Source organism: Lycium ferocissimum, chromosome 4, assembly GCF_029784015.1.
Source record: "Lycium ferocissimum isolate CSIRO_LF1 chromosome 4, AGI_CSIRO_Lferr_CH_V1, whole genome shotgun sequence".
NCBI classification, from domain to species: Eukaryota; Viridiplantae; Streptophyta; class Magnoliopsida; order Solanales; family Solanaceae; genus Lycium; species Lycium ferocissimum.
In genome coordinates, this window is record NC_081345.1 from 36,382,909 (window position 1) to 36,395,989 (window position 13,081).

A 13,081-nucleotide genomic window follows, 5' to 3' on the forward strand; every position below is an offset into this window, starting at 1 on the left:
ATTGAGATGAAAAACAAGGAGTCCCATCGTGCCCAAATCAAGTGTATGGCAAACAAGAAGAAGAAGAACCTGCGATTAGGGATGGGATGTAGTACTTAATTGGCAATGTAATATGGCACCAAACAATTTCTTTTTTCGATGGTTATTTTGGCACTGATACTGTATTTAGCAAAAAACAATTTGCGTATTTTTTAATGTTTGCTTTTGGCTACTCGTATGCTAACTTTCGAGCTCATTTTCGAGCATGTTAATATATTAGCTACTATTTCGTTACTGTTGTTAGTGTTTAAACAACAGGTGCTAATGTGATTATAGTCGTCGGTGTTAAATAACATTAGCCTACCTTGTTAGGAATAATATGTAGCATAAAACTTATTGGAAGTGTAAGCAAGCCAGGTAATCGTGTAGCTCAAAACAGCATTGTTAAAATACGGATAGACAAAACAACATTTCATTTCATTTCATTCAAAATGCCGGTTTACACTATGATCGTTGGCCAAAGTTCACCATGCTAAAATACAAAATTGTCACAACAATGCAAGAACAAATTACATTCCAAGAATCCTAACAATATTACAACTACACAACTTAGCAAAAGGCAACTACTTAAGGAAAGCACGTATTGCATGCCCATCTAACAATTTGGCTTGATTTTCCATATCCCGAGCATCACAAAACCAACAACAATGGCGGCATAATGAGCATATTTCTTGCTCAATTCTTTTCTTCAAAAGCCTTCACTTTCTTCAACAAACCCCGCATCACCCTATTTGTCACAAGTAGGTGCCTATCTTCCATCCAAAAAAATAATCACAACCACCCATTTTCTACAAAACCAATTTTCAACCCAACAATTAATCATCTAATAAATAATTAAATAAGGAATGAATGAAGATATAAGTTTACCTTTGGTATTTTACAACATAAAATCGCGAATTCGGGTTTAGTGGGTCGAGTCTTCAATAATGCTTCATTACCACATCTACAATATCGGGCATGTTCATCAAAAAACTCCATGAAAGGTAGGATAATCTCACATAATAGTAACAACAATGGAAGAACGAACGTGATGAACCGTAAAATATTAGCAATAGCAGCAAAATATTAGCTTGAATTTAGGAAAAAAATTGATCGTGAAAAGGGGCTAAAAAAGCTGTAAATTGGATTTAATTTTGAAGTGGGGAAGATGATATATATAAAAGTGGTGAGTAATAAAATGTCGGTCGCCACATAGATTAAAAAAAACACGCGCGTTTTTTTTACCGATAACACGCGGGATACGCCAACCTGCAAAAATTGTCTAATCGAAGGTATTGCCAACCTGGGGTGTCTAAATGAACAAAAAAACACTTTGCCGCTCTTGTCGAAGTGAAAGTCGACGCCATCAATGCATCTGTTCATTAGCCGCTTTGCCTTTCTAATATTACATGAATGTTTGCTTTTTCCCACATACAAAGCTATCACATGCTTCCAAATTCATAGTTGGATTCACCATTATAAATGAATGTAAATGTCTCCTCTTTATAAACTTTTATCACTTAATTATAAATTAGTAAGTAATACTCCCTCCGTTTTAATTTATGTGAACCCATTTGACTAGACACAGAGTTTAAAAAAGTAGAGAAAACTTTTAAATTTGTGGTGTAAAATGAGTCACATATATTTTATGCGGCTATAAATCATTGCATAAAGGTAAATTGCTTCCAAACATGTAAAAATGTATTCTTTTTGTCACTACATTAATAAAAATGCTCAAATAAATTGAAACAGAGAGACTATAAACTTTCGTTTTTATTTGTCGCTCCAATAGTTTTGTTGAATATATGCCTTAACTTCAAGTTTCTTTACTTATACGACTCATTTTACAAGATTTTCATATTGAGATGTAAGAAATTCCTAACATCAAATTCAAATTGTGACTAATTAGAATATTTTCATTTCCTCAAATAACTTGTTTGATTGATCCAAAATATGAGTGTGTGAGCAAGTGTATTTTGTATCAAACCAGCATCCTCCTAGGGGCCCACAACTTCTTCATCTCAACATGAGTTAAACGTAAACTACAAGTAGGTATCTTTTAGACTAATATCCACCGTTTAATTTCAATCAAACGGCTAAAAATTGTTGTCCCTTTAGGGTCATTGGTAATCCACACGACACCCCACTAACTCTAACTCTCCCCGTTTTCTTCCTAACTCCGGCCCCTCTGCAACTTCTCCGGTACCCAAAAATCTTCCCAAAACGCTGTCGTTTTAATTCTAACAGAACCTTAAACTTCCGTTTAAGATAACGGAAGTATTTTTCTGGCGAATTGTTTGAGATCCGTTTGGCCTTAATTCTGTCTCCCCGATCACAGGTTTATCTCTCTCTGTTATACATAGAGACATATATATATGTGCATGTATTTACGTGCCTATATATAACGTGACTATACATATGCTGTAAATTTACTGAGTATGTATTTACTACTGTAAATTTTATACTTTTTTTTTTTTCCTAATTTTGTTAACCGAGTATGATTTTAAGTTGATTAAGTGAATTCTGGAAAGTATTGTATGTGTATGCATGTCTCTCTCTCGTGACTATACATATGGACTTTTTATCTGCATGAATGTGTGTTTGTCTGTGTATAAGTATCGGACCATGTTTATGGGGGGTTTAAGGTATATTTAGTGTAAATTTGTATTTTTATTTTTATTTTATTTTTTTGTAATTTTGTTAACCGAGTATGATTTTAAGTTGATTAAGTGAATTATGGAAAGTATTGAATGCGAAGTCTAATTTTCAGTGTAAGCTCTGACTTTGTCATCTCAGTTTTGGAGATAAAAATTTACATATTTAGAAGCTACATGAAAGTGCTAATACGACCTTTTGTGTTACAATATATCTATAAAATGTGTGTAGTCACGGACAAAATTGATTTTGACTCCCGTGGTAAAAGTGTCATATATAAAGGGACAGAGGAAGTACTTTGAATGAGCTCTTAAGGAATATAATGGGTATATTAAAGGAACGGAAAAGGCTCAAATATGCCATCGAACTATCGGAAATGACTCATTTATGCCACTCGTCAATAGTTTGGCTCATTTATGCCATCGAAATATAGGAAATGACTCATTTATGCTATCGAACTATAGGAAATGGATCATTTATGCCACTCATCAATAGTTTGACTCATTTATGCCATCGTCTGTTACCAAAATGACTCATCCATGCCATATTTTATTAAAGATGGTTTTACAATACCATATATGACACGTGGCCTACAATACCATGCCATATGGTTTTACAATACCATAAATGAGCCATTTCCAATAGTTCGATGGCATATTTGAGCCTTTTCCTTTAAAGGAATAGTCGGTGATTGAAGACAACGGAAAAACATTGTGCATGAATTATGTTACTCCCTCCGTTCCAATTTATCTGAAGTTGTTTGACTGAGCACGGAGTTTAAGAATGAAAGAAAGACTTTTGGACTAAAACAAGCCATAGATTTTTGTGTGGCTATAAATCATTTCAGTAAGGGCAAAATAGGGAGTTTAAAGTTAATTTGTTACTAGATATAGAAAGGTGTCATTCTTTTTGAGACTGACTGAAAAAGAAAGAGTGTCACATAAATTGGGACGGATGGAGTATTACTGTTCTTCTTCGTCGTATTGGCTACTTTGTTATTGTGTTGTTGACTTGCAATACTCATGCTTTCTTTACTTTGCTCAACCTCGATTGATGAAATACATGAGGACATGGTAAATAACGGAATGTAGGATGAAAAGATTAGTACTAGCTAAGGATGATTGTTATGGTGAATATTGGAAAAGTGACAACTTTTGCAGGTCGTGACGTGGTTATGTATGGCATCATCAAGGATATTTGCTGGAGTACCTCTAGTGATGTGATTCATTTTCCTAAAGTGGTTTACATGTTCGGGGGATGGATGTTGAAGTGATCAACGTTGAAGAAGGGAATATGCACCAGCAAGGTGGCATAACTGACGACGGCGATGATGAACCCAGTGAGAGTGGAGAAGCAAATGTAAATGGAAGATCAAATGACGTTGTTGAGCCGCAAATGGGTATGGTATTTCTTTCTGAAGATCAAGCAAAGAATTTCTATGATGAGTATGCTAGGCGTTTGGGTTTTACCACCCGTGTATGTCAGTTTAATCGACTGAAGACTGATTTCTTATGTGACAAGGTTGGTTTGAGAAGAGTGTCGGGTGAATCCTGTGATGCAATGCTTAGAGTGGAGTTAAAAGGTCAAAACAAGTGGGTTGTGACCAAATATGTGAAGGAGCATAGTCACTCCCTCGTGTATCCTAATAAGGTGCATTATCAGAGATCGCACAGGCATTTTGCGGTGACAAAAAAGAATGTACCTGAGAATAATCAGGGTGTTGGAATTGTTCCTAGTGGTGTAATGTATGTCTCAGTAGATGGTAACCGCATCCCTGTAGAGATGAACCATGGAGCTAAGAGAACTCGTACTGCAGAGTCGGATCAAACTGTTAAGAATACTATACTTCAGAGTTTTTCTCCTAGACACTGCAGTCAACGAAGAACATTAGGGAGAGATGCTCAGAATCTTCTTGATTACTTCAAGAAAATGCAGGCTGAGAATCCTGGATTTTACTATGCCATACAGTTGGACGAAGATAATCGCATGGCTAATGTATTTTGGGCTGATGCAAGGTCGAGAAATGCATACAGTCATTTTGGTGATGCCGTTATACTGGACACAATGTACAGAGTTAATCAGTGCAGAGTGCCATTTGCTCCGCTCACAGGAGTAAATCATCATGGTCAGACAACTTTGTTTGGCTGTGCACTTCTTCTAGATGAGTCTGAGGCTACATTTGTCTGGCTATTTAAGACCTTCCTTGCCGCTATGAATGACCGTGCCCCTGTCTCAATAATTACTGATCAGGACACTGCTATACAATCTGCAGTTGCTCAAGTTTTTCCTGAAACACGGCATTGTATCAACAAGTGGCATGTATTAAGGGGTGGCCAGGACAGAATGGCTCATGTATGTCACATGTACCCAAATTTCCAGGTTGAACTCTATAATTGTATCAATTTGACGGAGACGGTCGAAGAATTTGAATCATATTGGGAGATAATCCTTGATAAGTATGACCTGAAGAAGAATGATTGGCTTCAATCCATATATAATACACGTCACCAGTGGGTACCAGTTTATTTTCGCGATACTTTCTTTGCAGCCGTCTCGCCTAACCAGGAATATGAATGCTCATTTTTCGATGGCTATGTGAATCAACAAATTACATTGCCATTGTTCTTCAGGCAGTATGAAAGAGCCTTGGAGAATTCATTTGAGAAGGAAACAGAAGCTGATTTTGATACAATATGCACCACTCCAGCACTAAGGACACCATCTCCAATGGAGAAACAGGCAGCAACTTTATACACGAAGAAGATATTCTCAAAATTTCAAGAAGAGTTAGTGGAGACATTTGTCTATACTGCAAACAGAATCGATGGAGATGGGATTCTCAGCACATTCAGAGTTGCAAAGTTTGAGGATGACCAGAAAGCATATAATGTCTCATTGAATATATCTGAACTGAAAGCAAATTGTAGCTGCCAGATGTTTGAATGTAGTGGTATCCTCTGTAGACATATTCTTACAGTTTTTACAGTAACTAATGTTCTTACATTGCCATCTCACTACATCTTGAAGCGGTGGACAATAAATGCAAAATGTGTTGCTGAATCTGATGAACATGTACTACTACATGGTACTGAATCAATGGCACAGAGATACAACAGTCTCTGCAGGGAAGCCATAAGATACGCTGAAGAAGGAGCTGTGGCTCAAGAGACATATAATGCTGCATTAGGTGCTCTTAAAGAAGGAGGAAAGAAGGTGGCTCTTGCAAAAAGAAATTTTGCTAAAGTTTCAACTCCTAGCTCACAGGTAACTAGTGTTGGCTATGATGATCGGAGGACGTCTACCTCTGCTTCAGAAATGACGCCATTATTGTGGCCACGACAAGATGAAATGACAAAGCGCTTTAATCTTAATGACAATGGTAGTCCTGCTCGGGCTGTTGCTGATTTAAATGCTCAGTGCATGGCCCCTGTGTCTCTTCAACGTGATGATGGTCATCCAGATAACATGGTACTGAGATTCATTTTATCTTATTTATTTCAGTAGCAGTTTTTTTTAAGTCAAGGTGTACACTATTGATCTTTTTGGGGTTCTTAGGTGATTCTTCCTTGCCTCAAGTCAATGACTTGGGTGATGGAGAATAAAACTTCGGCACCTGCGAATAGAGTTGCTGTCATCAACCTGAAGGTGTGTTTCAGAGCTTTATGTATAATTTGATTTTAGTTCAGTTTTTTAACTCTTTTCTTAAAGACTATCATGTTGGTGAATTGATTAGTTGTTGTTTTGATAATAATTTCACTGAAATGTTTTTTGGATAGCGATGTGCCATTGTTTAGTTTCAGTTATCATGTTCTCTAATGCTGATATGTCATGGGTTTGATTATTCAATTATTGTTTACTGAGTTTCTTTGGTTTTAGCTGCAAGATTACAGTAGGACTCCTTCACGAGAATCAGAAGTTAAGTTTCAGCTATCCCGGGTCACACTAGAGCCCATGTTGAAGTCTATGGCTTATATCGGCGAGCAGCTCTCTGCCCCAGCTAATAGGGTTGCTGTCATCAATCTGAAGGTATGTGTGGAAAATTAGTAATAATATCATTTCTATTAGAATTTAACTATTAGGTGTGTACGCAGGCTATATTTATTTATTTTCTGATGAGAAGGTGATGTTATCCATTCCTCTTCAGTCTATATCAATCCCCTTTCCACATACCCTTTTTTGTCCTCTTCAATCTCTCTGTCATGTTCTTTCACCTCCAGTTTATCATATTCCTATTGTAAGCGCTGATATGTTTCTTATCCTCCCGTTTTCCCTTGTTATTTTCTCTCTTTCTTTTTTTGGGAGAGGAAAAGGCAGTTGGTATAAGGACATGGTAGATCTGTTTGGATCACGAAAGAAATCTAATCTTTCGTGACATACAATGGCAGCGGATCTCATAGGCAAATGCATCATCAGAAAGTTGCTTTTCTTTTCCAAAGTAAACCAGGTAGGAAAGGAAACTTATCAGGAAAAATAAAAAATTCAACTTGGTATGAAGGGTAAATGAGCCTTCCTCAAAGTAGCACTATACTTTTGTATAATACTCATATCCACACATAAGTTCAAAACCTAGACAAATAACCTTAGACGTGAATCCTGTGGTACATCCCAGAATGGTCCATGTGAATATAGTTTAAGCAATATTAAGGCTGGAAATAGAATATAGATTGACAAATAGGCAAGGAAGAGAAAGCCAAAAAGATTCCTCCTTAAACACCTGTCTTTCTGATTGGTCTCCTAGTCCTTACTGCCCATAACATCAGACACTGCATGTTTTCGTCAACTTCTCTCATACTTACTGATTTGTTCAAACTGTTTAACTGGATTAGATTCTGACAGAAGTCGTGTATTTAAGCTTGAACTGAATGTCTTTGTCGGCTAACTTGGTTAAGCTTAAGGGGTGGTGGTAGAAGAGACCATTGTGAGCTTTCATCTTCAAACACATGAGCTTTCACCTTTAATTGGAGGTTTTTGTCTGTCGTTTCAGTTCTTGGGGTTCGATTTCTGAAGAGAAAGGAGAAATTTTGTTTTCTTAGTTACTGTCTTCTTTTTCTTTTTTGACTTTATGACATGTATTGCCCCACTTTGTGGGATTTCACTGGGTATGTTGTTGTTGTATTGTCCTTATCAAAAAAATGACATGTATTGCATCCCAAATGATGTGTAGCATCCACTTCCCAAGGGGAAGTGGTCTTAAGCGGATCTGAGGGGTTTCAGATACAGATCTTCCCAATTAAGGTGTGTAATGCAAAGAAAAATGTGTAGAAGGGATTTCTATGAAAGTTGGAGAAGTAAAGTATGTACTAGGCCTTTTTTTTCTTTGTATGGACAGCAGCATGGAGAGCCATTCTCACAGTAGAAAGCTTGAGGAAGAGGAGAAAGTCTACACTCGTTCAGACTTTCATGTATAAGAGATTAGGGAGGATGTCAACTGCCTATTACTTCATTGTCTTGTTGCACATAGGCTTTGGTGTACAGTGGAACATGTTTTGTCACTGTGTATGTAGGCGTCAGGTATTACTTTTTATGCGTATATACTAAATCTTGACCACCATTAGCGAAATTACTGGCTTTGCTACTCGGAGAAACATTAAAGGAGTTTGCCAGGATGGAAATTCAGGAGAAAAAATCGAAGGAGGGCATGGGAGATAGCAGCCTTGTCAGTCATGTGGATAAGTGGGGGGAGAGGGCATTTGATGGAATAGAACTCTTTTGAATCTATTAGAGGAACCTTTTTGTTTTCTATACATCATTGTAACACTTTGGATATTCCTGTTAGTACCGAGTATTGAGTGCATTTTGTAGAGAACCATGTTTTTCTTTTGAGGCTTTCTACATGTTGTAAATTTTGTATGTGGGGTTCTCCCCGTTTATTCAGTAAAATCGTCTTTTTGTCATTAACTAAAAAAAAAGCTGAATACATGACCTTATGGTGTTATATACATGGAAACAAATAAGGTGATGCAACAGATGAAGTTTAATGTCAATTAGTTACAACATTTTGGTGCTTTCTCTTGAGCAGGGTCTTTCGGAAACAGCCTCTCTACCTCCCAAGGTACGGGTAAGGTCTGCGTACACTCTACCCTCCCCAGACCCCACATTGTGGGATTTCACTGGGTATGTTGTTGTTGTTGTTGTTAGTTACAACATTTTGGTGACCAGAAGTGTAACAAAGATCTATTTCCGTGGACTGTGGAGAGAAGTATAGGAGACAAATACTCCACAGATATGAACACTATGTTTAAATGCAGGCTATCTTGTAAAATCAAGTAGACACATCAGCTTCTGCAGTAATGTCTTATTGATTCAGAATCCCTTTCTTTCAGCTTCAAGATACAGAAACAACTTCAGGAGAGTCAGAGGTGAAATTTCAGGTTTCTAGAGATACTTTAGGTGCCATGTTGAGGTCAATGGCATATATCCGCGAGCAACTGTCAAATACAGTAAGTCCCTCGGCCTTTTTAGTACATATCATCTGTTTTATCCATCCAACTTGAAAACCTTTGAAGTTAAAATTGACTTCACTGCTTTGTCATTATGGAGTTTTCCCCTGTTCCACTCAAATAGACTAGTGTTAAACCTGAATGGAAATGGTTTTCCTGCTGAAGTTTGTCTTCGATGTAATCCGATCAATTTATCTGTGTGGAAATCTCTTCCAGACTACGTGCGAAGCAGTAACTCTTCGCTGTTAACTACTTGAACAATACTCAATATAATTCTTATGACATGAGAATAGGATATCTCGTCTATTGAAAGTTGGAAGTGCACTTTTCAGGTTTACATCATTTTGGGGGGGAATAATATTGTCTGTGTATTTTCATTTTGAATCACATATCTCATCGAACTTGTATTTAAAAAAATCTTGATCTTCTTCTGGCAATTTTGGCTCCTTAATATGAGAATATAACAGTACAAGAAAAAGGAAAAAAGGAAGTGGTCATGTAGATGGCTGATCTATAATGAGTTAATTATAGCCAAAGCAGATTTCTTGTATCAAACATCTTAAAATGGTATACATGTTCTAGTCCCAACAAAAGGAGGCAAATAAAGTTAAATTTGCTAATCTCATCACGAATAAAAGCTTGTTTCACGAACATCTAGAACTCTCTCCGATGCATTTAAGAATTTAATAGATGTCTATTTTTACCTAATACTTGTAACAGGAGCATGCAGTACATGCATGTGTGTGTATACATGTCCAAGTACATAGTTTAGCCACGGACTATCATAGAACGAGAAATAAGCTTATGCAGTGGTGCTTATTTTGGGGCCTTTCCCAGGATGTTTCCAGATACTGTGATGAAGTGTTATATTTTTGTAGCTTCCACATAAGAGTTCAGTTCTAAAGTCTGTCAACATCGATATTTGTGTTTGATCAATTTGACCGATACATTGATCAGGCCCTTCTTGTTTGTTAGACGTTAACCGTTCACCTCAACTTGGATGGCAGGTTGAGTCACAACTGGAGATTCCGGCAAAAAAGCAAAGGAAATAGAAGTTATGTTCTTTTACTATTTATAGCCAATTGTGTGAATAGATAACCTTGCGGATTGGAGTGGTGCTGACATTCTTCTTTAAACATGTAATTAGTATGGTTGAATTTGGAATTGTCCGAGTTCTCATTGTGTAGCTTTAGGTAGGATAGCAGTTTTACATGCTTTGCGTTTTCTGCATTATTTGTACATGTAAATTATTAATTTCAAGAATGCAAGGCCATGTGTTTTTTTCTTTTTTGGTTCCATGTGTTTTCTTCTTTTTTGGTTCTTTCTTTCTAAGCAATGGTGTTCAAGCCAATTTGCCGCACCTCAACTGTTTCATTGGATACATGTTTACCTCCCACCCGTCCATGTAGCACAATTAACTTTGGTCACCAAGGCTTAGTCAGTTGGGAATAAGGGTAGATGTTTTTCTTAATACACTTCTTATGCTTATGCAGGTATGTCTAACAGTCTGATTAGTTTTCTATAAGTCCCCTAAGATAGATAATTTCATACCTTTGCTATTACCCGTGCTTGAACAAGCCAGGCTATTTTCTTGACAAACTTTTCATATTCTGCAAGAGCCAAGGAAGTGAAGAGTGGAACTTTTGGGGATGGCGGCATTTTGAGAGGATGAAAATAAATGCAACTTGCATATTGCATTGACCTAGTATCTTTTTCAATTAAGACAAATAGGACTTAAAAATATAATCTTGTCGTTTGTCAATCTTTTAGTTTAATCTGAATTAAGATAATATTTTCCGGTTTATGTCAAAGTTGATCAAATTAACCTCTTAAATTGAACTAGTTGAGCAAAAGCCAACTGCAAACTGATATAGCGATAAAACTTGTAAACGCTGTACGATGGAATTGTGATTGGTCTTTTTATATTATGGGTGTGTTCGGTATGGAGGAGAACATTTTTCAGAAAATATTTTCCAATTTTTTCATGTTCGTTTGGTCAAAAAATTTTGAAAAACATTTTCTTTTGGAAAACATTTTCCTCAAAATTGAGGAAAATGACGTCCCTAATAAAAGTAGAAAAAACAAATTCACAAGTTCATTCCACAAACCACCCTACCACGACCCAACCCAATCCCAACCACCCAAACCCCAACCACTCCCAACCCCCCACCCACCCCACCCCCACCCACCACCCCTCCCCGCCAAAAAATAATTTTTTTTGGAAAAAAAGTTCTGACATTATTTTTGGTTTTTTGCACCCCCCACCAAACCCCGCACCCTACCCCCCTCCCCCCGCAACTTTTTTTTTTGCACCCCACCCCACCGCGCACCCTACCCCTTCCCCAGCCCCGCAGCCCTACCCCTCCCCTCCCGAAAAAAAAAAATTAATATTTTTGAAAAAAAAGTTTTGACTTTTTTTTTTTTTTTACCCAAACCCCGCACCCTAGGCCACGCCCCGCCCCCCCCCCCCCCCCCTCTAAGCAAAAAAATTATTTTTTTTGAAAAAAAAAAGTGTTGACTTTTTTTTTCCACCCCGCACCCTACCCCTTCCCCACGCCCGCACCCCTACCCCCTCACACCCCCCCCCCCCCCAAAAAAAAAATAATATTTTTGAAAAAAAAAAGTTGACATTTTTTTTTTGGTTTTTTGCACCCCCCCACCCCACCCCCCCCCCCCCCCCCAAAAAAAGTTGACAATTATAAAAATTGAATGTTTGCGTGGTTAAAAATTAAAACTTTTGGAAGGGGTGATGGGGTATTTTTTTTTTGGGGGGAGGCGTGTGGTGAAAAGATCTTTTGGGGTAGGGGGTGTTGGGGAGGGGGGTGTTGTGTGGTTTCAAAGGTGATGTAGAAAAATTAAAAACGCAAAAAAAAATGTTGTGCAATAAAAAACTTCAATAAAAAAATGTGGGTGAGTGGGAGTGGGGGGGGTGTTGGTGAGGGCGGGGGTATGGGTTCCAAAATACAAAAAAAAAAAAAATATCAAAAGAATTTTTTTTTGGACGCAGGAGGGGGGGGGTGATAGGAGGTTGGAGTATGGGGTTGAGTTGGAGTTGGTGAGGCCGGAATGAGCCATGTGGTTGTGTAGAAAATCTAGAAAAAAAATTAAAAACTTCAAAAAAAAAATTTATATATAAAAGTTGTGCGAGGGGTCACGTAGGTGGGTTTACAAATATATTTTTAAAACGTGGGTGATCCACGTTTTACCTCTAAATTTTTTTTTTTTTTTTTTTTTTTTTTTCTTTGAGGGGTGGTGTTTTTTCATACTTTGACCAATGATTAATCGGGAGTTGTTGGGGTGGAGGTACAAAAAACAAAAAAAATGGAGGTTTTTTCATGCTAAAATGATTAGTCGTGTGTGAGTGGGGTCAATATTTTATATAGAACACGATATTTTTTTTGCGGGGTTGGGTTGGAGTTGGTGAGGGTGGGGTTTAAGTGTTTTATTTTTTAAGGGGGATAAAACATTATTTTGAATATAAATATAAAAAAAAAAAAAAAAGCTAGTTGTAAATTAAAAGAATTTTTTTGGAACTTGCGTATTTTTCGGGGGGGGGGGGGCGTATCCCATTCAATTTCGGTGGGTGGGGGGGTAATGTAGTGGGGTGGGTGAGGTTGGGAGTATGGGGTTGAGTTGGAGTTGGTGAGGCTTATAAAATATTGACATGAATCATCGTATTTTAAAAACACAAAAAAAAAAAAAAGTTTACGTTTTCTAAAACGTGGATGGAACCAAAAATATATTTGTAAAACGTGGAAGTAAGAATTATACAATTATTTTTTTTTTAATTTTTCAAAAACATTTTCCTCCATACCGAACACACCCTATAGCTTTGATAGTCGAGTCACGGTTTGCATGCATTTTATCTAATCCCACAAGGTACAAAATTATGGTTGGTCTTTCCGCACATATCTCTATGGAGTGGGTTCGTTAAGAATAAGTATTGTAAAATTGTGAAAGCACCCTCG

The 13,081-nt window shown here is 37.3% G+C and overlaps 1 protein-coding gene across 6 annotated transcripts; it reads left to right on the top strand.

Annotated features, from left to right (window-relative positions):
- Positions 1-2,072: 2,072 nt before the first annotated feature.
- LOC132052637 (protein FAR1-RELATED SEQUENCE 3) lies at positions 2,073-10,400 on the top strand. 6 transcript variants are annotated; one of them, XM_059444265.1, is made up of 7 exons: positions 2,073-2,220; positions 3,834-6,141; positions 6,229-6,318; positions 6,550-6,699; positions 8,693-8,725; positions 8,997-9,113; positions 10,121-10,400. In XM_059444265.1, exons 2-7 carry the CDS (start codon positions 3,931-3,933, stop codon positions 10,163-10,165), a joined length of 2,646 nt encoding a protein of 881 aa, XP_059300248.1. In that variant the 5' UTR covers positions 2,073-2,220; positions 3,834-3,930; the 3' UTR covers positions 10,166-10,400. The 6 variants fall into 6 exon arrangements, with proteins under 6 accessions (XP_059300248.1, XP_059300247.1, XP_059300246.1 ...); XM_059444264.1 differs by having other exon boundaries at positions 2,074-2,356; positions 3,819-6,141; XM_059444263.1 differs by having other exon boundaries at positions 2,074-2,356.
- The last annotated feature ends 2,681 nt before the right edge of the window (positions 10,401-13,081 follow it).